The sequence below is a fragment of the Piliocolobus tephrosceles genome, chromosome 6, assembly GCF_002776525.5.
Source record: "Piliocolobus tephrosceles isolate RC106 chromosome 6, ASM277652v3, whole genome shotgun sequence".
Lineage (NCBI taxonomy): Eukaryota > Metazoa > Chordata > Mammalia > Primates > Cercopithecidae > Piliocolobus > Piliocolobus tephrosceles.
This window is the reverse complement of record NC_045439.1, coordinates 113485225-113511246: the sequence shown is the minus strand read 5'-3', so window position 1 is coordinate 113511246 and position 26022 is coordinate 113485225. Positions and strand designations below refer to the sequence as shown.

The window sequence follows — 26022 nt, the reverse complement described above, 5'->3', positions numbered from 1 at the left end:
ACTTACTTTAAAACAACATCTAATGGATTTTTCATTTTCAACTATTTCAGAATTATCTGTGTAGTCAAGACTAGGAAATGTGTCCATGTCAGTACTCATTTTAGTGAGATTTGTGAGATGACTTTGGATTTGATTTGTCTGTTTTGAGTTTCTGATCAGCTTTGTTATTGAAAAAGAGCATTCACTAGAACAGTTTTTGATCATTAGTGTGAGATAGACTTTCAAAGCATTTTCTGAGCTGAGACAAGTTACTTTAACTTTATTGTCAATCTGATAGATAGTGAGCAGGATTTGATTGCTCTAATATGTCAGTTGTGATAGAATTTCACAGACAATGGACTTCCCTTTTTTAAAAAAAGGGGTTATTTTCAGGAAATAGAAAGTCCTTGAGCTATGCCTTGCTGAGGACTAGGCAAATGTCTTTTCTCATTTGGTTATCTTTATGGGATAAGTCCAGCTAGGATATGAAAAAACAAATGTATCACCTCATTTATAGTGCAGTAGAGGTGAGTAAGGGGCCTAATCAGTGTTTCTTTTTTTTTTTTTTAAGACAGAATCTCGCTCTGTCGCCCAGTCTGGAGTGCAGTGGCGCAATCTTGGCTCACTGCAAGCTCCACCTCCCAGGTTCACACCATTCTCCTGTCTCAGCCTCCGGAGTAGCTGGGACTACAGGCGCCCGCCACCATGCCTGGCTAATTTTTTGTATTTTAGTAGAGATGGGGTTTCACGGTGTTAACCAGGATGGTCTCGATCTCCTGACCTCGTGATCCGCTCACCTTGGCCTCCCAAAGTATCAATGTTTCTTTCATTGACTCTTTGGTCATACCAAAGAGATTAGTAAACCAACCTCCAGTCTTAAACACTGTTACGGTTATTTAGGATTCAGTCTTACTATCCTCTCCTCACTTCAGCAGAGGGAATATATGCTGATAGCTGCCAGTCATTGCACCCCTACTATGTACCAGGCTCTCCCCATAGGACTTTACATACATTTTAGTAATTTAAAGCTCCCAACAATCTATAAGGTAGATACAATGTACTGTAATTGTCCCAGATAAACAAACGATGGAACTGAGGCATATAGAAGTTAAATAACTTGTCCAGGATAACACAGCTAACATATGGGAGGGCTGATCCAGGATTCAAACCCAAACCTGTATGAGTACCTCCTCCAGTTGCAAATGGCTGATAAACATGGAACATTATTCTTTTTATCCTAATTTTTATTTTCTTCTATATTTTTTTCTTGCTAACTCTAAATCCATTCTCTGCTCAATAAGAGGCAGAGTATTACAAACTCAGAGTTCCCTTAAGAGTTATCTTTCCATTTTCAGAGATGGAAGCAGCTGTTTGGCATTGTTCTTATATGGTTTGTTTGTTTGTTTGTTTGTTTGGAGACAGGGTATTGCTCTATTGCCCAGGCTGGTGTGCAGTGGCATGATCATGGCTCACTGCAGCATTGAACTCCTGGCCTCAAGTAATCCTCTGCCTCAGCCTCCAGAGCAGCTAGGACAACAGGCACATGCCACCATGCCTGGCTAATTTTTAAAAATTTTTACATTGAGACAGTGTCTCACTATGTTTCCCAGACTGGTCTCAAACTCCTGGGCTCAAGCGATCCTCCTGCCTCAGCCTCTCAGAGTGCTGGAATTATAAGCAGGAGCCACTGTACCTGCCCTGCTTTTGTTTTTGTTTTTATAAAATGTCTACCTAAGTCTAATTTAGGAAGATAATTATGTAACTAATGCTCAGACACTTTGGTTGTAGGTTCAGGATTGAGGGGTACCAAAAAAAGCAGAGTAAATATATGAACGTTGGCATTTCCCCAGTTTAAATTGATTTATCTATCTAGAGCTATATGTTATCTTCTTCCACCTCTCCATCACCCCCTCAAACCTGTGTGTTCTGCTTTTTCACCCTGGGGTAAATATATACATCTTTATTCAATTACAGTTACTGCTGTTTATGTTGTTGTCACTTTTATGTGTTTGTATGTTATTGTTGTGTCCTACTTTCCTCCAGATAAATCTCTCCTTCCTGATTTTTGCATGTGGTGCTGCCCAATAAATTCCTGGATCTAGAATAAACAGGGAGACACATATTACAAGACCTTCTTAATAGTTCTGCGCGTTCTGAGTACCAGAAGTTTAACTGTAACATTCAGTTCATCCTAGTCTTTATGAAAAAAATATTTCAAAAGACGCAACTTTTTAAAGGAAATTAAAGGTATCCAGAGGCAGCTATATCAGTTCTTTATTAGGTTATTGTTTTGTAGACTGTCAAGTTCCTTTATCTTTACTCTTTAGCTAAATACCACCATTTAAGCTAAAATTTTAAGAAAATCCTGGAAATGCAATCATGGAAGACTTAACTCAATTAAAGCCGTATACATGCAGAGGGTGTTAATTGAGATGTATATTACCTGCCACAGTTGGAATCTTGGTTCTTTCTTCTTTTTTGTCATCATCATCATCATTTCTCCAGCTACTTTTATTACTTTCTCTGTATATGTTGTGCTAATGTAAATAAAATGCTTCTAAGTACAAAAATAATGAAATAAACTAGCATTATTTAATTCCATTTGTTTCTTGAGCAGATCTGTATAGGTAGGGGTGTGTGTGTGTGTGTGTGTGATTATTTATATAATGCCTTGGTTTGGGCCAAAATTCTGTACCCATACAGCAAGTTTATGAATAGAAGACCCTTGCATGAATTAATTCATAATTATTTCTGGAATTGCAGGCTCTCTTTTGGAACCTCATTTACTGCTTCCTATCCATTTGGTCTCATTCAAATACTCTTAGATTTTGTCTAAATTCACTTAGATTTATCACTATAGCAAAGACAGAAACATTGTGCCTTTGGAAAAAAAAGTACCAAATAGTTCCTCTGGGAAAACAACAACAACAAAAACAAACGTTTGATTAGCTTGAGCATTATTGGTTATGTTGGGCTATCATCAAAGAGAGCATTCAACCAAATAATTTTCCCATCAGTTACATCTTTGTATATGCAAATCTTTTTTTCCAAAAGAGAACTTTTTTAGTTATATAAATATTCTAATGTCTTTCTTGGAAACTTTTCCCACTTTCTTGCCCCAGGGGTATATTTTATGGTTGAAGTTAAATCCTGAGGAAATGGAGATTTTATTGAAAATATTGACAGAATTTAATCCACAACAGGAAGGGAGTGAGTGAGGGCAGAGTGAGTAGCACTTCTTTAATATGAAAAAAATTTAAAGTCTAAAGAGAATGATTTTCTAATGAATCCTGTCAGATATTTCCTGGAATTGACATACAAAAAAATTTCAGAAATCACAATAAATATAAGAGGTTTATAAGAGGAGAGAGTTAAGAAAAGAACAATATTACATCCAAAAGTTTAATCTTTTCCTATGGAAACTTTCCACTCCAACTACAGCTATTTGTCAGTGTTCCTTCCCCACCACACACACGCAGATACCAAAATCCTCAGATGCCCATGTCCCTGATATAAAATGGTTTATTATTTGCGTATAATCGATGGTCATCCTCTTTACTTTAAATCATCTCTAGATTACTTATAGTAGTTCATACAATGCCTGTATATCACTTGACACAGGGAAAATTTAAGTTTTTCTTTCTGTAACTGAAATTTTTTTTACAAATATATTTGATCTGCAGTTGGTTGAATTCGTGAATTTGGAACCCATGGATATGGAGGGCCAACTATACTTTATTGAGCAAAGGAATTTTTTCCTTTAGGTGCTGCTATAAGCTTTATAGTTTCTTAGGCTTGAATTCGTAAAGCCATAAAGGCAGCATTTGGTCAGAAAACGACTGTGTCATGGAAGATGAGTCTGAGTTGCAGGCGTCACTTGGGCTTAGCTCCCAGCCCATCCAGATGGCACAATTCCCACTTCTCCATGTGAGCCCCTAGGTTTGGGATCCTTGTGGAAAATCTGTGCTGCTAAATGTTAAAGTCAACCACAGAGTTACAAAAAGAGCTCCTTTGAAAGACTGATTCAATTATTTATCAGCACTCTCAGAGTACAGTGTCAGGCAAGATAGTATTTGAAATTAATATACTATTTGATCAGACTGATTGATTGTTCCTACAGCTGAAGATTTTAACATTCATTAGCCATACTAACCGGTCATTAGTACTTCCTTTATCAGCAAGCAAAGAATAAACAGAAACTCTAATAAAAATTCATCACAGTGAATGTACTCCATACCTAAGCCACTATGATGATTACTGGGTACTAGATTAACCGCTGTAACATTGGCAGTGGGAAAGATTTCTCTTAGAAAATTTAAAAATATCCCTTAATTAATGTTTGCCTTGTAACTGGACTCTTAAACTTAAGTAGGCTATACAGATAATCTCTTACATACCCAGTATAGTAAAGTGCGAATGGGTATTTTATACTTAATGTATTTGTGTGGTACCCTTTAACTATTAGTTTCAGGAAGGATTGAGGGCTTCTTAGGAAAGTTTTGCTAATGTGCTGCAGGTGAAGCTTTTTCCCCACTACTGAGGAATAAAAGCATCATGGGCTGTTTTTCAACCAGTTAAAATAATTCTGACGTTAATACAAATATGCTAGCCTGTTATGCTGTGTGATACCTCTCTCTTTCTACCATGTCGTGAATCCCTTGTGGTTTTAATAGCAAATTGGAAGGTATGATGTGAAGAAGAGAATGAAGCAGACAGAGCAAACCCTTTATGAATTGACTCAAGACCACACTAGAGCGATTCTGCATATATTCAGAATTATAGCTACTGGCTGGATGTGATGGCTCACACCTATAATCTCAGCACTTTGGAAGGCCGAGGTGGGAGGATCACTTGAATCCAGGAGTTCAAGACCAGCCTGGGCAACATAGTCACACCCTGTCTCTACAAAAAATAAAAATTAGCCAGGTGTGGTGGCACACACTGTAGTCTCAGCTTCTTGGGAGGCTAAGGTGGTTTGAGCCTGGGAGGTTGAGACTGCAGTGAGCCATGATTACACTACTGCACTCCAGCCTGAGCTACAGAGCAAGACTGTGTCAAAATATATATATATATATATCTCCACCTAATACTGCCTGCCTCCTCAGCACTTCGCAAGTACTAGCTTATTTAATACTCAGAATGATCTCGAAAAATTGATAATGCTATCCCCATTTTACGGGCAATGAGACTGTTGCTCAGAAAGGTTAAGCAACTTGCCCAAGGTCATGCATATGGTAAGCAGCAAAGTCAGCCCTTCAACCAGTCTGCAAGTTCTAGTGCCATACTCATCTGCTTGGCTACCCTGCATAAGCATAAGCTGAACTTCGAAGTTCTGTTTGTGTTTCTGTCTGTAGGTGAGCCCATCAAGGCCTGCATTTTATATATATATATAAAACATCTTATCTTTCTTGGCTCTAGCATGAATTCAGACAGCTGGAGAGCAAGTAAGGACAGTGAAGGAATTTGAACAGAGTCCAGGAGTCCAGTCAGCTACTCTGTCCCAGAATATGTCAAGCTCTATCTAAACAGAGGCAGAGCCAAGAAGTCCAAGGAAACATCAAGGGTCCCAAGTGGGCAGGCAGAGGGCAGCATAAGGGAATCTGGGCTACTTCATCCTGGGGTGGTCAGGAAAGTCTTCACATAATTATTCTGGGGCTGGTGTGGGCTGGAGTGAGAGGTTCCTGTCTATAAGAAATGGGGGCAGGACTAACAGTAGTAAGCCAAGTTAACAAGGACCAAAGTGAAATCTCTGTCACAGAGAGAGACTGGAAAAGAAAGGAGCTGAGAGAACTTTGACTAAAAAATTGCCCTGGAGCATTCAGGGTCTAGGAATATACAGGTAAGGGAAACAGTCAAGTGTTGCTAATCTTATGTCTGCTTGGGAACAGCGCCACGATCTGAAAAGACAGATCCCTGAACAGGAACACAGAGGAAGGGGTACACAGTCATGTGCCTCTGGCCCATGAAATGCTGTACATGGTAGCTACAACTCTAAGTCCCCAGGCAAAAGCTGCTTAAAATGGAGAACCCATGAATAGAGGCAAGAAGGAGTTTGCCATGTGTGGCTGCAGATAGTATTCTACTGTGGACTCCAGAACTAAAATAGGATCAGTGTGAATGTACCTTAGGAGATGTCATAGGCTGTACTCTTTTTACCTTCATTCACCTGATAGTTTTCACTCTATCCAGGATTTAAAATGTAGATAAATCAATAGGAAATGGCTAATTCCATAAATTACAATTTGACAATAATAATCATACATTTTAGTCTATGTTATTGCCTTCAGTAACAAATTACTATTGATCAAAAAGCCTATTTCAGTAAATTTTGGGTGTTATTTCAGAGAGGATTAGAGTTGATAATTAGGCTATCTTTCAAGTCCATGCTTGGGGCAGTTTTCTTTCCTGAGTCTTCCAAGAGATTTTCAGTGGATAAAATTTTCATGCTTGTGTTCCCTAATTCTTTTCCTTTCTTTTTTTCTTTCTCTCACACAGGAGACTTTGAATGTGATTGATCCTGGCTTGATGGACCTAAACGGGATGAGTGAGGATGCCCTGGAATGGGATGAAATGGACATAAGTAACAAGTTAATTAGTCTGAATGAGGAATCAAATGACCTTGATCAAGAACCCCAACCTGTCATCCCTTCCTTGAAGCTTGGAGAGACAAGTAATGAGGACCCTGGTTATGACGAGGAGGCTGATAACCATGGGGGATCTCAGTATGCCTCAAATATTACTGCCCCCTCCAGTCCACACATTTACCAAGTGTACAGCCTACACAATGTTGAACTCTATGAAGACAACCACATGCCATTTCTGAAAAACAATCCAAAGGTCACTGGCATGACACAGCCTAATGTTTTAACTAAGAGTCTCAGTAAAGACTCTTCATTTTCATCTACCAAATCTTTGCCAGATCTTCTAGGCGGTTCCAATTTGGTAAAGCCCTGCGCATGTCACGGAGGAGACATGAGCCAGAATTCAGGCAGTGAGAGTGGAATTGTCAGTGAAGGAGACACAGAAACCACTACCAACTCTGAAATGTGCTTGCTCAATGCAGTGGATGGGTCCCCAAGTAACCTTGAAACTGAACATCTGGACCCACAAATGGGAGACGCAGTTAATGTGTTAAAGCAAAAATTTAAAGATGAGGGGGAATGCATTAAGCTTCCAAATAGCTCTCAGTTGTCCATTTCACCAGTGGGTTGTGTAAATGGAAAAGTTGGAGATTTAAACAGTGTTACCAAACATACCCCTGATTGTTTGGGAGAAGAATTACAAGGAAAACATGATGTGTTTACATTTTATGATTACTCATACCTCCAAGGCTCAAAACTCAAATTACCAATGATAATGAAACAGTCACAAAGCGAAAAAGCACATGTGGAGGATCCCCTGCCTCGTGGTTTTTATTTTGATAAAAAATCTTGCAAATCTAAACATCAGACTACGGAGTTACAACCAGATGTACCTCCCCATGAAAGGATTTTGGCAAGTGCATCTCATGAAATGGATCGCATTTCATATAAAAGTGGCAATATAGAAAAGACATTCACTGGCATGCAGAATGCCAAACAGCTCTCCCTTTTATCTCGTAGTTCATCTATTGAGTCCCTTTCTCCAGGGGGTGATTTATTTGGATTGGGCATCTTTAAAAATGGCAGTGACAGCCTCCAGCGAAGTACTTCTTTAGAAAGTTGGTTGACATCCTATAAAAGCAATGAAGATCTTTTTAGCTGTCACAGCTCTGGGGATATAAGCGTGAGCAGTGGCTCAGTTGGTGAACTAAGTAAAAGAACATTAGATCTCCTGAATCGTTTGGAGAATATCCAGAGCCCCTCAGAGCAAAAGATAAAGCGAAGTGTTTCTGATATCACTCTTCAAAGCACTTCCCAAAAGATGTCTTTTACTGGCCAAATGTCATTGGACATAGCATCTTCTATCAATGAAGACTCAGCGGCATCTCTAACAGAACTTAGCAGCAGTGACGAGCTCTCTCTTTGCTCAGAGGATATTGTGTTACACAAAAACAAGATCCCGGAATCAAATGCATCATTCAGGAAGCGTCTGACTCGTTCAGTGGCTGATGAAAGCGATGTCAATGTCAGCATGATTGTTAATGTCTCTTGCACCTCTGCTTGCACTGATGATGAAGATGACAGTGACCTGCTCTCCAGCTCTACCCTTACCTTGACTGAAGAAGAGCTGTGCATCAAAGATGAGGATGATGACTCCAGTATTGCAACAGATGATGAAATTTATGAAGACTGCAACTTGATGTCAGGGCTAGACTATATAAAGAATGAATTACAGACATGGATTAGGCCAAAATTGTCTTTGACAAGAGAGAAGAAAAGGTGCAATGTCAGTGATGAGATGAAGGGCAGTAAAGATGTGAGTAGCAGTGAGATGACCAATCCCTCTGATACTCTGAATATTGAGGCCCTTCTAAATGGCTCTGTAAAACATGTCTCTGAAAATAATGGAAACGGTAAGAATTCATCTCATACCCATGAGTTAGGGACAAAGAGTGAAAATAAGAAAACTATTTTCAAAGTTAACAAAGATCCATATGTGGCTGACATGGAAAATGGCAATATTGAAGGTATTCCAGAAAGGCAAAAGGACAAACTGAATGGGACTTCAAAGGTATCAGAAAATCTTGCTTCAAATGGGAAGGAGATTTCAGAGAGTGAGCATTGTAAGTGTAAAGCACTTATGGATAGTTTAGGTGATTCAAATACTGCTGGCAAGAAATTTGTTTCCCAAGATGTTAGACATCTTCCGAAGAAATGTCCAAGTCACCACCATTTTGAAAATCAAAGCACTGCTTCTACCCCCACTGAGAAGTCATTCTCAGAACTGGCTTTAGAAACCAGGGTTAACAACAGACAAGACTCTGATGCGCCAAAATCATCTGATGATGCACCGAGTATGGCTGGAAAATCTGCTGGTTGTTGCCTAGCACTTGAACAAAACGGAACAGAGGAAAATGCTTCTATCAGCGACATTTCCTGTTGCAACTGTGAGCCAGATGTTTTCCATCAAAAAGATGCCGAAGATTGTTCCGTACACAACTTTGTTAAGGAAATCATTGACATGGCTTCAACAGCCCTAAAAAGTAAATTTCAACCTGAAAACGAAGTGGCTGCTCCTACTTCATTAACTCAAATCAAGGAGAAAGTGTTGGAGCATTCTCACCGGCCCATCCAGCTGAGAAAAGGGGACTTTTATTCATACTTATCTCTGTCATCTCATGACAGTGATTGTGGGGTGGTCACCAATTACATAGAGGAGAAAAGCAGCACTCCATTGCCGCTAGACACTACCGACTTGGGCTTAGATGACAAGGAAGACATTGAATGCTTCTTTGAGGCCTGTGTTGAGGGTGACTCTGATGGAGATGAGCCTTGTTTCTCTAGTGCTCCTCCAAATGAATCTGCAGTTCCCAGCGAAGCTGCAATGCCACTACAAGCAACAGCATGTTCTTCTGAGTTTGGTGATAGTTCTCTTTTAGCTGATGATGCAGATACAGTGGCTCTTTCAAGTCCTTCCTCTCAGGAAAGAGCTGAGGCTGGAAAGGAAGTGGATGGTTTGCCCCAAACTTCCAATGGCTGTGCAGAAAACTTAGAGTTTACTCCTTCAAAGCTTGACAGTGAAAAGGAAAGTTCAGAAAAAACAGGTGAATCTGGAATGCCAGAAGAACAAAACGCTGCTTCAGCCAAATCTAAAGTTCAAGACCTCTCCTTGAAGGCAAATCAGCCAACAGACAAGGCTGCATTGCATCCCAGCCCCAAAACTTTAACCTGTGAAGAAAATCTTCTAAACCTTCATGAAGAACGACATAGAAATATGCATAGGTAGAATGTACCCCCTCCCCAAGCATGAAAATCATCTCACTGAAAGGTACGTATAGTCCTCGTGCCATATATGTATTTAAAATGTTGAGTTCAGGTCAGCAAAACCGTGGTAAGAGAAAAGGCTAGTCAGAATGACCAATTATGGCAGACAGTTATCTAAATAAGACATTTAGATAGAAGAAATGCTCCCAACAATGAAAGTAACTGTGAAGCAAAAGAAAAAACAAAACAAAACAAAAAAAAAAAAAAACAGGGAAAATTGACATTCTTAGTGACATTATCTTTATTACATCATTCTAGCAAGAATACAGAATTTGAGGAAGTAGTTGAACAATTTAAGGCCTCAAATTCTTCCACTGAGGGAGAATGAAAAGGTTATCTAAATCGCAATTATACTCCATGATCAAAATTCACACACAGTAACAATACCCTCCACTTCAGCTTCTTGCACAGAGAGCTGTCCCTTCTCTTCAGTGCTTGGAGATGAACAATGATTAGGCTAAAGGCTGCATCTCCTGATTTGGCCCTTGCTTTTATGCTTCTGTCTAATGTAACTATCATCACATTTGCTTCCCCAGTGGAAGACTGTGCTGTCACAACTCCTAATCATGGCCATGTCTAAGGATTCAAACAGGAGGGGAAAGTTGGTTTTAAAGAAGAGGCTCTTATTTATCCACCCACAGATTGAGAACAGGCGCAGAAAGCAAATGCAGAAAGAATACATGACAAGTTAATGGCGTTTTCATAAAAACAGAATTTTTGAATTTTGCCTGAAGGTGACAGGCTGATTTCCATCAAATTTTTTAAGAAAGTCATTCCGCTCTTCGTATTTAATAAGACAGCTGTTGATCGATAATTCCAGGATGATGATGTGTCTCTAAAAGTGACACAAAGATTCTGTTATTTCCCATTTCTAAGCCCCAGTGATGAATATGCTTTCTCAATCAAGTTTAAAGAAGAAAATTTGAGCTTTCAAATGTGAGAGTCATATTTCACCCAAGTATGAGGTACCTAATGCCACCTCCACCCCCCACTCCAGAAGCTTAATGCCGTCACCTAAACTCGTGCTATAGGAAATGAATTACAGAAGCAATCTACCCTAATTTGTTAACTTATTCAAATAACAGTTATTATACTTAACTATGCTAAAGATTATCTTTTTTTGTGGCAGATTGTTTATTTTTTGATGAGCCTAATTACTGATTTTCTAAAAGTAATTTACATTTATTACAAATACATCTTTTAAAATGTGACAGATAAATGTTGTTCCCATAATGTATTATGAAAAAAGTTACTATTTAAAAACACATTATTTAATTTGAAAGATGAATGGCAAACATCATTATTTTTTTCCTGCAACACCTGTGCCCTAAGCTTATTAAAATGTGTGATTCTGTGTAGAGCTGCTAGAAATGGGGACTAAGGGGGGCATCTATACCATATATACCCTAAAAATAAACTCAGTATGCAAAATTGAAGAAAGGCCTCCCACTTACTAATATAGCTCAACTAATTTTCTGTGTTTCAGACTCTATTTACAATTGGCTACAAGTGAGAACAAAAGTAGGAGAGAGAGAAATGTATTTTCTGTGAAACATGTCCACCCTATAATCACATTCTCCATCAGTATGCAGTAAAACTGACCACTAAGGGAGAGTAACTGCAATTCCATAAGCTGCTTCAAAACAAGTTCTATTAGAACTGATTGTACTGCTGGCTCTGCCAACCTCTGCAGAAGGGCTGGTAGAGCCTGGCTGATTTTGTTTTCTGAAAGGGGATAAAGGCTTGAAAGCAACACCACTCTGAGCATGACATCATGTGACTGTGACCCTCAAGTCACCAGTCATGCTGAGATCTGGAGCTCCAGAAGCTCTGGCACTGGAGAAGCCTTTGCGATGCACTCTCCCTTTTTTGATCCTCTGGGAATTTCTTCTCTCTCTTACATAGAATTGAAATGAAATGTAAATGATGAGCAGCTCCATCTTTAGACTTGGAGGAAGTGAATGTGCTGATGGATCTCTGTAACCCTCACATTTTACAAGCAGGGACAGTGTAAAACTAGCAGCCAGCCCGCCTGCCAGTCAGCAGTATTTTTTGTTAAGCCCTGTTGATGCCTGGCCTTATCTCGGGCAAAGGGAGAAACAGCCAGATTTTACTTCTGCAGAACTCACATCGCCCCCAAGTGACTTGTTATAGGCCTAGAGCTATTTAAATAGCCATATTTACTGGTCCTATTCAGGATTTTTTTTTTTTTTTCAGTATCATGTGGACAAAACATCCGGATGCCTGAATTTTTTACCAGACATTAGCATTGGATAACTGAGTATAAATAGTCACATATTGTTAAAATACTATCAACCAGGACAAGTTATTTAATCTCAAAATGTTGACATGCCTTCAGTATTTAATGTCAAGAATACATAGTAAAATTGTTTGATAAATATGAGGTTTCATGTCTACAAGAGTCTAATTGTTGTCATTGTTTTTTCTACAAGTTCAGAAAAAGAAAAAGAAAAAGCTGTGCTTTGCTTTTTAAAGTCATTTGAAAACCATCCGTTGTGATGCTCTTTTTATCAGGACAGTAAAATTCACCAAATTCCATTTGCTGGTTTTTTTTTTTTTTTCCAGAACTAAGTTTTCAGATGATGAAATGATTATAATGCCATCCAGAAGAGATATAACTTAGAATAGCAGATAGAGTTTGCATCAGTAACAAAAAATGTTTTTCAGATTTTCAAACGTTTTTTATTTACTGTGTTCCAATTAAAAACCCACTGAAACTGCTTGAGAAGTTTTAACATGATCTAGCAGTATGCATTTGCACTGATTTCCAGGCATACTGCTGTGCTTTTCACTATTTTCATTTATGTGTCATGTTTCTATAAAAATAGAGAGGTCAGTTACAGCAGATCACATCAAAGAAAAGGTAACTGGAAAGATCCAGATCTTTCTGCCTAATTTGGAGGAAGCACATAATGTATGTCTGTAGTGCCTCCTAGGACCTGCCTAAGAGATGTACTTTGCACTAATCTTTTTGCTGTATTCTGACAGTTATTTCTTCATAATCCTCATCATAAACCTCTGATCTTTGATGAATGGTTTAACCCTAAACTTCAGGCTGGATAAATCCCATGGTATAAAAAATTTAACTCATCATATGCGGCCAGTGGGTGCCTTTTCTTTTCCTTTTGGTCTGCTCTAGTGATTTGGAGTTTTGTTTTACTATGTGTATGTGTAAGAGTGTGGTGTTTTGGGGGGTGGGGTGAGGAGGTGTATTTACTTACAGTGCAGATATTTCCTTTAGAACTTTTTAGCTTTATTGCCTTTCCTACTTTATTGGTCTGTAAATGTGGTAGTTGGTGGTCAGTAGATTTTACATTTTAGGCAATTACTTGTATTTGTACATGGTCAAGTACACACATAAAAAGTTTTAAATGCTGCTGCTCAGATTTTACAAACTGAGAAAGCTGTAAGAACATTTGTTTTTCATGTACACAGCACAATTCCCATTCTGTTCATTGGATTGACATTAAGTGCTTAATATTTTCCAAAGCTGGTCAACCAGGTTTAAGAAACTACCTTTGGTGATTGTGTGTGAATTTTTTCACTAGACAATACAGGTATAATCTTATCAAACTTATCTTTAAAATAACTTTAATAAACCAAGGTTTTGCTGGATGTGGAGTGTCTTTAAATTATCTGGCACTTCAGAATAACTATCCCTGCTATGCTAAATAACAAAGATGTTATTGTGCATCACCTGTCACCTATCACACACACACATACACACACACACACACACACAAACCCCAGATCTGTGCCTCAGCCAATTTGGCCTGCCCATTTCCAAGTGGGCCAAGTTGAAAGAATTGATTATCCAGAGAGAATTTAAATGCCAGCATTTAGTAAGACCAGATTTGCCTCACCTAAGGATTCCCTACTCTGTGACCAGATTTCAAATGAGTCATGTCCTCAGCATTTGAACAATGCACCAGGCTTTCTTATGTTACTGCATTATTTTACTATACCAAATTTCATCCCATCTGTTTCTGTCTACCCCTGTTCTTTATATAATTTTTCGTCTTTCCCCAACTCCCCATGGCTCCAGTCAAACGACTTTTTGTTAAGGTTTTTCTGGCTCTTAACACAAGTTGAAAGATTGTAGAAAAACAGAGAGCAAGACAAAGACAATATTTCGTTCTTGAGGGACAGTAAAACAACCTGATATGAGACATCAGAACTCAGTTTAAGCCCATACAAGCAAAAGCCTGCTTTCTTTGAGAGCTGGTCAGGGGACTTACAATAATTGCATCCTGCATTGCCTAAACTTGGTATTTAGGTGTTCCTCACATTTGACCAGTTGCTTTTAGCCATTTAGAAATAGGCAGAACGGATCGAGTTTGGAACAAATTTATATCATAGCCATGAGATGTACAAATATAATTGAATCCATCTCGTTTCCACAATGCTGTATGTACCTTAAATGAAATGCATTACTATTTGAGCTAGAAGCCCCAGTTATATCTTTTTTTTAGGCTGAAACACTTCGGATAATCACAATGTTATGAATCTTTCACCACTATACAATAGTGGAATTGTTCGATATCATACATAAAATCACTGCAGGAAGGGTTAAGCCTGAGAGCCTATCAGTTCCCTGTCTGTGGAATACTTTGCCGCATCACTTGGCATCAGCGGCCTCACATTTTCATATTGGTTTGAAGCTATTTTGATGTTCCAAACTGAGTTCACAGGCAAAAGAGTGGATGAGATCCACAGAAAAGGTCAAACTTGATGATTTTTCTTGTTTTCTTTGAAACCATATCTTTTAAAAAAAATCAATGTATTTTTCACATCTACACTGAGACTTTTTTTGTCAGTAATGTGAAGCTTGGGCTATTAAAATTATTTATATTTTATGTATCTTTTTATTTCAGAACATTAGCAAGTAGTCCTACAATTGCAGCCTTCAATGGTTCCTCAAAGGGTTTGGTTTTGCTGATGAAAAATACATTTCTGAAACCTTTTCTTGTCACCTTTTTGTTTCTTGTAGATACGCCTGGCTGCAACTCAGGGGTGGCCTCATCCTCCCGCCCTGGGCTGGTCTCTGGTTCCATCACGTTTGTCACTGCCGTTTATTACATTGACTTCTCCCAAGATGAATCTTCCTTCCAAATGTGTTTTCTCCACACGAGCCTTGTGATCTGAATGTGTGCACTGGTTCTCTTTAGGTGATCGTCTTTGAAGTTCAGCAAAGCTGCTTGTTCTCCCATGGATTCCTGTCCCAAGCTACCTCTACCAACCCTCTCTCTCCAGCTAGACTTTTCTGTTTGCCTCCTCCCCTCCCTTCTGCTCTTTAAAGTTCTGCAGTTCACCAACTGGTGGTCCATTAAATTCTCCTGTCTAGAATGACCCCCCACCAGTACTTGACCAATTTCATGTTTCAATCTGGATTTTTTAAAATGGTATGATGACTGTGTTTATTGAAAGAGTTTTACCTAAAAAGCTAACATTTGAATTGATTGCAGCATAGAGAAGAAACACTGGTCCTTCTTTCAAAATTAAGCAACTATTAAAAGCGCCATTTTATTTATTTCATTTAAAAAATAATCTATGCAGCATTTCAAGAAACAACCATATGATGTTGTATATTATAAACTGGTGACATTCTACTATTGAATTATGTACAACATTTTCATTTTTTATGCTTCTTGAGGTGGTAATGAGAAAAACGTTTTTTAAAAAAGTGTGCCTTGCTGTATTTCTTATACCATTTATTAAAAAGCTGCTTTCACGGTAAAATTATGTTGGTTTGAAAGGAGGAAATAGCAAGGTTAAGATGTGTGAATAATTTCTGTATATATGTATAACCAAGTGCAAACATTGATGTATAATGACAGTATAAAATGCTTTCATGTTTGTGATGTCTAGTGATGTGGAAAATATAAGCCTTAAATCCATTAGATTGCATGGTAATTAAAATTGGCATAATAAACACAGATTATCGGGGGAAAAGGAAAATTAGTGATCTCTTCTACTATGTTCTTTACCAAATTGTTGCATCTGGTTCTGAAAAAGCATAGCATGTAGCAGCTTCCAAACATATTCATATTGCTTAAGAGGCTTAACATTACCTAAACTAGAGACTAGACATAAAGCCTTCAGTTTTCAAAATCTTTCTGGTCACTATAAGGATCTTGGAACAGCAAATGATTACATGTCAGTTCCCCTAAACCAATAAAAATTTATACTAGATTTATTATTTCTACTTATCATTAATGATTTGGTGTTGGATTTCAGGATACCTTGTATGTCTTAATTTATTTTAAATATTTATTTTGAATGAGTTTGATAGAAAACTGGTAGAAAAGTATAGAAAATTTGACTATTATTTATAGATTTCAGGTATATTTATATGTGTAAAAGACATTGACAAAGATATATTCCATCTGGCCTTTACTGACTCCTGTTAAATTCAGTTTTAAATTTATATCATAACACCTACTTAAGTGCCTGACACAGTAGGTATTCAATAAAAATTTACTGAATTAAAGGATTAAATTAGGTGACATAGTGACACCTGTCCCTTTATTTTGACACTAAAACATGGACACAACTAGAAAAGGGTACAATGCAATATAAAATCACAATAGATAATATGTATCAAATTTCAAAAACGTAAAGGATGTTGTGGGTTCACGTAGTCACAGGAATGACAATCATTTATTTAACAGATAGTTCAGAAACACTTTTTGTCTGCAAGGCACTATTCTAGATCCAGAAGATGCAATGTGGGACAAACAGACAAAGCCCTGCCCGCAGAAGGCTCTCCTACATTAGGGACAAGTGAACATACAAATGACATGAAGTATTTGCTGCAGAGCTGAGGAAGAGAGCAAATGTAGTGATAGAGGCACAATGAGAGAAGCAGCAGTGGGGACAAGGAGGAAAAAAAAGGGCTTGGAGAGAGTGGAAAGTTAGTGGAATATGCATGAAACTTTATTGCAGGGGTAATAGGAGAAAAATTAAATTAGGAGGACTTAATGAAAGGTCTTTTAAAACAGTAACTTGGAGCTTTTGTATGTAAAATGCTAGGTAATAAGGACACTTTGTAGAGGCTGTTTTGCACTTGATTTTATTTATCATTAGTGCCACACCAAGAATATTTAAACGATGCTTATCTGTAATTCGACCACTTTAATAACTATTTGTATTTTTATGCCCCTTCTAATCTTTTTCATACATATTTCTAAATGGATACATTATTTTAGACTTTTTAATAGGTAGTAATTTGTTCAAAAGGGGTTTTAGCCAGACATCTAGTTGCAGTGTTCAATAAGATTTAGGGGAAAGACATTAGAGATAATTGTCTAGTTAGGGGGCAGCTGGAGAATATAAGCTAAGTTTGCCATAACAGAGTACACAAGTATAGCGGCCCAGGATGTAGAGAAAGAACAAATCCTAGAGTCTTTGAAATTCCTAGGGGCATTCTAGACCTCTGTTGGGATATGGTATTATTTTACATACTGAGACAACGTAAATTTTCTTTGAGTAGTAACTAATGTCAAGTCTACATCTACTGGTAAAATATTCAAAGAACAAACTGACAGTGATGTTCTACCTACTTGTTACATGCTCATGGCAGACTGTGCAGTATTGAAAGTATTTGTTAATTATCTGCTTAGTATTAACACTAAATTTGTAGAATGACTTTCAGGTTTGTTGAACAATGCCTTTTCAGGTTGGAAGAGGAAAAGTAGCCTCAATCTCCCACCCCATGTAGGCACTACCTCCCCAATTACCCTTAGAAAATGATCACACCAACTCTGCCTACACACTTCCAGCGATAGTGGTTCATTGTCTGTTAAAGCAAACTGTTCCACTGTTGGGCATATCTCTTTGTTAGAAAGTTCTTTCTTAGGTTGCTAAAATCTGCCTAGTACCCCACTACCCTACATTTAATTTTGCTCACTGGTCCTAGTTCTGTCTTATGGAGCAGCCCAGAGTATCTTTTCTCCCTCTTTCTCATGGCAACCTTGGAGATAATCGAGGCCAGCTACTCATCATCTCCCAACCACTGTTCCCTCAACTGCCCTTCATATGTCATGGTTTTCAGATCCATTCCAACCTGACTGAATGTTAACAGACAGAATACTTGAAATTAAGGAACTGTCTTCATCATCATACATGTAGAAAAGAATCTGAATATTTAAGTGCTAAGTTTTCTCTAGAAATATATTTAAGATATGTTTATTCTATTATTGTAAATTTCAACCGATAAATAAATAAGAATCCATGACTTCCTTCAGTGGCCCAGTCCAGTGCCTAAGTCATCTTGAATCTTTTCCTTATATCAAATACAAACCAAACCTGTTTCCTTATAAAGTAGGGCACTCCCTCCGTTTATTCATTTATTCAACCATTCAGTGAACATTTATTAAATGGCTACCTATGTGAGGCACTATGTTTGGCATTAGGTATATAAAGGCAACTAACACATGATATCTGTCTCCAAAGGTTTACAGTTTTTCTTCTGAAAGTGCCTTTTGCGTCCTTGAATAGAGTGATTATGACTTTTCTCTAAATTAAATGATGACCTCATTTACTTTGTTTCTGATGAAGTTTCTCTACATTTAAGAAAATCTAGTGAGCAAAACAGTATATAAAATCATCTAGATCTGACTACCAGAAAAAGTAAAGTGGTTTTAATTACAGAAGGAAAAATATTTTTTAGATTTCTGGTCACTGAATAAATATGCATTTTATACAACAACAGAACAATCTAAATTTAGGGCTTCTGGAAACCTGAGTTTGATGATTTTGTTGTGTTTGGTTCATCCGGACTAGGTTTTACCCATTCTATAATTCCTAGGAACAAACTAGATGAAAATATCAAACAATGAAATGATCCAGGTTTTTCTTATAAGTCAATTTGCTTTATCTTCTAAAAGAAGTTGAAAATTTTTAGAATTTTAAAGAAAAACTAACTTTTCAAATGTCATATAATTCTTATATTTTAAATATAAATTGAACCAACTAAATTTACTGCTATATTTTTTCTACATTTTCTTTTTTCAATTTTCATTTTGAAAAACTTCAGACCTATGTAAAAGTCGAGAGTAGAACAAAGATACTTGGTACTCATCACTCAGGTTCATTTATTGTTAATATTTCACCATAGTTACTTCATCTCTCTCTGTATACACACACTTTTTTTGTATGATTAAATCATTTGAAAGTAAATTGTAGAGTATGATACTTCATCTGCAAATATTTCAGCATGTATTAACTGAGAACATGGGCATTCTTCTACAAGTCTACAATACCATCTTCCCACTCAAGAAATGTAACATTGATTGGGCGTGGTGGCTCACGCCTGTAATCCCAGCAGTTTGGGAGGCCGAGGCGTGCGGATCACCTGAGGTCAGGAGTTGGAGATCAGCCTGGCCAACATGGTGAAACCCCATCTCTATTAAAAATACAAAAATTAGCCAGGCATGGTAGCTGTAATCCCAGCTACTTGGGAGGCTGAGGCAGGAGAATCGCTTGAAGCCGAGAGGCAGAGGTTGCAGTGAGCTGAGATTGCACCACTGCATTCCAGCCTGGCCAAGAAGAGTGAAACTTTGTCTCAAAAAAAAGGTAATATTAATACAATAATATCTGAGAGTTTATTCATATTTCTCTAAATACCCAAATTATGTCCTCTTCCAGTTGTTTTTGTTTTAATCCAGGATTCAGACAAAGATCACATACTGCTTTTAATTTCCAAGTCTTTTTTGGTTTTTAAATCTTGAATAGTTTCCCTGTGCTTTTATTCTGTTTTCCTTTGGGCTTTTGTAACATTGACAGTTCTGAAGAGTCCAGGCCAGTTTTGCAGAATGATCGACAATCTTGATGTGTCTAGTTGTTTTCTCATTATTAAACTCAGGGTAAACTTTTTTTGTCAAGTAAATACATAGGTGACTTTGCATTCAAAGCCACTCTTTAATGAAGATTGAATAACTGACATTCCTGATATGTTTTAAAGTTCACAACTTACTCTTTCAGCCCATGCTTCATCCATCTAAGGCAAGGGTCAACAAACTGTGGCACATGGGCCAAGTTCAGCCCACTGCCTGTTCTGGTTTGACCTGTTAGCTTCGAACAATTTTTACATTTTTAAGTAGTTAAAAAAACAAAAGAATACTTCATGACATGTGAAAATCCTATGAAATTTAAATGTTGGTGTCCATGTATAAAGTTTTATTAGAACACATCCACGCACATTTGTTTCCATATTGTCCATGGATGCTTTGACACTATACAAAGTTATGTAGTTGCAACAAAAGCCATATGGCCTGCAAAACCTAGAACATTTACTATCTGGATTATTACAGAAAGTTGTGTGATCCCTGGTCTATGATATTCTAAATTATGACACATTTTCTTAGGATAGATTTCCATTTGCAAATTCAATGTAATACATAAACACCTGCAATAGTTGTGTTTTTTTTTTCTTTTTACTGCCTAGATTTTATTGCATTCTTAACTTGTCTCATATTACCTTAAAAAATAAAGTGCACTTAAAGATTATTTCACATCCACAGTTTGTTTAAGGATTTAAATTTACTTCACTATTACTGCCTGGCTTTGATTGATTTAGAGGGTTAGTCAATTACAGACTAAATAATTAGTTCAATAAAAACCATCAGAAAAATTGACACAACTTAAACTCACTTCCATGCACCAATAAACTGGAATTCTTTCTTTAAATGTTTTTCTAAAGCAGTCCAAGGAATTAAATTCAGGCCATTTCACAGTCAGTTTTTTTCAAATTCATTTTTCAACTCGAAGGCAAAACCATGATCAAAATATTGTATACAGTATACCTTCACTTACCAACTGCTGAATTTACCAAGGAATTAAGTATTCACCACAAACCCTGGTGTGGCCATAGGTGGACACTCTAATTAAAAAGAAGATGTTCAAAAAGAATAGTCCTTTTCTTTCTTAAATTCACCTTTGATAGCACTGCCACCTTCTAATGCCATACGTCTGGGAAGGGAATATTCAAGGAAACCTTTTAGCCACTTCTTTTTAAAAGCAACCACATACCTTCTATACAACAATGGCCCTTTAGTTTGAGAGTTGCCACATACTTTCATTTCCAGAGTAAAATAATAGAATGACGTGGGTGGGTCAGGCCCACACAATATGGTTTCTTTGGCAAAGGCATTTTGGCCAATGCCATAAGACCATTCTGGCCCTTGATTAGTGGGTTCTCACCAAAGCAGAAATGCAGAGCTTATTTGTCCTTGCATTTTGAGGTAAATCATCGACTGCATAAAGCAACTTTTTTGTCTCTTTTCCGTTGCAACATGCAGGATTTGGAATGTGTTCATATGTGTAAGACTGTCTTAGTCTGCCCAGACTGCTTGGACTGTGTTGTTTATAAACAACAGAATTTATTGCTTAAAGTTCTGGAGACTTGGAAGTTCAAGATCAAGGTGCCAGCAGATTCAGTGTCTGAGGAGGGCTCACTCTTTGTTTCATTGATGCACCTTACTGCATCCTCATCTGGTGGAAGGGGCAATGAACAAGCTCCCTTGGGCCCCTTTTATAAAAACACTAATCCCATTCAGGAAGACTTCACAACTTAATCACCTCCCAAAGACTCCATCTCTTAATACGATCACATTGGGGATTAGGTTTCAACATATCAATTTTGGGGGTACAAAAATATTGAGATAATAGTGAGACACTTCCAAGCTTTTGCCAAGCATTAGTAAATAATTTCCAGTGGAATACTCTGCCCCCTTCTCTCCTACTCAAGCAGAGTATCTTAATGCAGCAGATTGAAGTGACATTACTCTAAGGGTAACTTCGAAGCCAATCTAATTCATACTCAAAAAAGTATTCCAAAATTTTGGTATTCTATTATTGGTTAGGAACCTCTTGTGACATCATATTTAAGAACCACTGCTATTGAGGCATGCATTCTCTTGCTTGAAATGAGGTGCCCCTAAATCTGGGAGAGGGCTCCCAAAGAACAAGAGAATCAACCGCATTGTGCGTTTATGCGCCGCCCCAGATAATCCACAGGCACAAAGGACTTGAGCTTCCCAGTGTGTTCTTCAGAAAAAAAGGAATTCAAAAAGCAAATGTAAAATGCAACAGAACTTGGCCTCAAAGTGATGTTGGAAAAATAGCCAGTCCTGATGATGTGGTCGAGGTAACTTGTTTACTACAGAGTCATATGGTAATGGAACATCAAGGTTTTCCAGATATACCCAAAGCCTTTTGTGTCTATATCTTGTAAACTGTCATGTTCATCAACATTTTAGACTGTACCATTGCTCTTTCTCCCTTCTTTAGTCATTTTATATGGGGAAGTTTGACTAGGATCACCAGATGTAGATTTGGTAATTTTTCCAGACCATGAAGATATATGATCATGGATTTTATTAATTTAACACAAATGCATAAAAATATGATGTAATGAGAAACAATCCTGAGATTATTAAAACATTTCTTTGTCCTTACTTAAATGTAACCTGCCATTTTAAAAGACACCTAACTCTATAAACAATGGGCCATTATAAATATTATTCTGTGAAATGTATTCAAGGACTTAAAATGATTGAAGGAATTAGGAACATAAAAACGCATAAGATCCTCTTTTAAATCCCAATATTCCCTAACCACTGGTTTATAAAAAATACTCTAAGGTTTATAGAATTAGTTTGGTTCTATTAGTTGATCAAGTTACTTACACTAAGTCAGCAATTCAAAACAAATAATTCCCTCTGTGTGTGTGTGTGTGTGTGTTTGCTTGCAAATATGTTTCATTTATTTTAAAGTGTCTTTTTATATAGAAAGCCAAGTTGGTGAAATTTATCTTGTCATTAAAATCATGTGAAAATCAAATCATTCTTCATATTTGTGCTCTTATCCCTGCCGATCTCAAATAACTAATGATGCTTATGGCAAGGTTTTATAAAGTGAAAACTCCTTAACTTTTCAGGAAACAATTCTATTTTTACATATATACTATTTGCCTTTTTCCTAAACACTTCTATCAGTGTTCTAAGTTCCAAATATTCTTTTCTAATTTACCAATGATGTCTTCCCATGCAAAGTATATTTTAAAATATTTTTTAGTAAGTTAAATTACTAATCATTTACAGGTTGAGGCATTTTCTAAAGGAATGAAATAATGTTCTAGTGAGTAAAGAGTTTTTTTAAAAAAGACAAAAGAGATTCTGTTTGATTCAGAATGATTGAACAACAGACAATTCTTACCAACCTTAGGGTGTGATTATTTAACTCATTTGTGACTTACTGGCAACTCAAACATTTTTAAACAAAATTTAATCCTTGATGGTTCAGCTTCACCATATGATTACCAATTATTGTTTAGTGTTGTAGATGAGTAAATTATAGGAAATCAGGCTAAATAAGTAAACACACTCTGGATATTATTTTTTAAATCAATCTAATAAATCATGATCGCTTGAGGGCTTGCTATATGCCAAGCACTGTACTAAGCGCTTTACATACTCAATTTAATCTTCACAATACTCTATGATTGGTGCTATCCATTCTATATAATACGGAAATTATCTCACTTGCAATCGTGATAAATAAGGATTTACAGTAGTCCTCCCTTATCCACAGTCTCTTTTTGCATGCAGTTTCAGTTACCTGCAGTCCCAAAATATTAAATGGGAAATTCCAGAAATAAACGATTTATAAATTTTAAATTGCATACAGTTCTGAGTTGCTTAATGACATCTCCTGCAGTCCCTCCCTGTCCTGTCTGGAGATGAATCCTCTCTCTGTCCAGTGTCTTCACACTATAGGTGCTGCCCATCATTAGTCACCCAGTAGCATCTTGGTTATCAGAGCGACTGTCTTGATATCACAATGCTTGAGTTCAAGTAACCCTTGAACCTAAAATGCAAGAGTAGTGATGCTGGCAATTCAGATATGCCACGGAGAAGCTGTAAAGTACTTCCTTTAAACGAAAAGATGGAAGTTCTCAATAAGGAAAGAAAACAAATAGTGTGTCTAGGTTGCTGCAATCTATGGTAAGAGCAAATCTTCTATCCATGAAATTGTGAAGGAAGAAAAAGAAATCCATGCTAGTTTTGCTGTTACAAACTGTGAAAGTTACAGCCACACTGTATAATAACTTTTATTACAGTATAGTGTTGTAATTGTTCTATTTTATTATTGTTGTTAATCTCTGTGCCTAATTTACAAATTAAACCTTATCATAGGTATGTATGTGTAGGGAAAAACATGGTTTAGATATAGGATTTCATATTATCCCAGATTTCAGGCATCCACTGGGAGTCTTGGAATGTATCCTTCGAAAATAAGGGAGGACTTAGTATAGTGAATGGTGTTCATTTAATATCCATATATACCTTCCTAAATTTCCTGCCTATATTAAATGCTTATTAAATATATAATTCATGCCAAAATGAAGAAAGGACTTTCATTTTAAAAAGTATTTCTTATACAAATTCTATAGGAAGAAGTGATAGCTAAATGAGCGCTTGAAAAAGGCCAAAGAAAATTGTATACTGTATATAATTATGCCTCATTATGACCTGTGCACATTTTCCAGAAAAGTTAGGCATTAAAAACACACACAACAGGAACACCTTAAAGGTCAGAGGCTGATGAAAGAAAAATGCAAGAGTTAATTATGAAGAATGAGATTAATGTTCTAGTATGAACATACATTTTTATCATTACATTTTGCTCAAGAAATACTTTAAAACATGCAACTTCTCATTGTGTATTTTGTTTAATATCTGAGGTGGTAGAGAGAGAGAATTCTGTTTCAATTTAGTGAAATAAAACATGTGGGTTTTGCTATATTCCTAGCACCCTTTATGCAACTCTTCTTTACAGGAGCCTTCACCACTCTCTTCCCAAAGATATTCTGGCTTTAAGAGTAAATACTAAAGTCTCAGTGCACAAAAAGTTTAATTCAAAATTTCTCATTATTTTCAAGAGCTGCTTTCCTAAGATACCACAGTTTGTGCATCATATTTGCTAGATGCACCACTGGCAGGACACCTGCTATAAACATTTAAAATAGCAAATGACAATTGCTTTTTATAGTTTAAAAATTATTTTAGATTTATAAAATATTGCAAAACCAAAAATAGTACACTTTAACCACATTGACCTTTTGTTAATATTTCACCCCATTTGCTTTATCATTTATGAACTCTATCTATCTACCTGTCTGTCTATGTATCTGTCTCTCTATCAATCAATCTATGTATTTATCTGGTTTTTACTTTTCTGAGCCATTTGAAGGTAAGTTGCATACATCATGGCTTTTTATCCCTGAATGTTTCATTGTATATATCCTAATGCATATATAGTTATATTCTCTTATATAACCATAATACAGTTATCAACTTTATACATTTCCATTGATGCATTATTTCTATTGAATCCTTTCACATTTCAATTTTGTGAGTTTTGCCAATGATATCTTTTGTAGCATCCCCCCCTTCAGTACATGATTTGGTTATTAAATTTAGGTGTCACATCTCTTTAGCCTCCTTTAATCTGGAACAATTTTTCCAGTTTTTCTTTGTCTTGTTGTGACATTGACAATTTTGAAGAATAGCCCCGCCACTTTTTGACTAGATTTTTCTTCAGTTTTTGTTTGCCATTTCCTTGGGATGAGATTGAATTTATGGATTCTCAGCAGAAATGCTGCATGGGTGGTGGTCTCTCCTCAGAGTATCATATCTGGAGAAATGCAATGTCCATCTGTCCCCCATACATTATGTTAATTTTGATCATTTTGTGGAGAGAAGCTCTAAAACCATGCAAGTATCCTGCCCTCTTCAAGTTTTCTCCTATATTTAGCATCAATGGGTAATTCTTGTCTAATTAATTTTTATCAAGATGGTTGTGAAATTTTTTCCAACTCTAGTACTCTGTTCACATTTATCACTTGGCCCTTTGTATTCCCCGGTGAAATCCCTCCCTTCACTCCTACATATTTACCTCTTTATCATAGACAGAAATTTATGAATTCCTTTTCTCCAATTATTTATAATTTATTACTTAAATTATTTTGGGCTCAAGTTGTCCCAGGTTTGGCCAGTGGGAGCCTCTTCAATCTGGGTCTTGTATCCTTGTGATCTCTTTTAAACAATTTATT

At 36.9% G+C, this 26022-nt stretch overlaps 1 protein-coding gene across 1 annotated transcript in view; it reads left to right on the top strand.

Moving 5' to 3' along the window:
- Window positions 1-16678, top strand: part of AKAP6 (A-kinase anchoring protein 6) — a 419768-nt gene extending 403090 nt beyond the window's left edge. The window contains exons 12-13 of the mRNA XM_023227448.2: window positions 6475-9888; window positions 14896-16678. Of these exons, the coding sequence (XP_023083216.2) occupies window positions 6475-9846 (3372 nt within the window). The 3' untranslated portion in view covers window positions 9847-9888; window positions 14896-16678. The remainder of the gene's footprint in view (window positions 1-6474; window positions 9889-14895) is intronic.
- Window positions 16679-26022: the final 9344 nt, after the last annotated feature.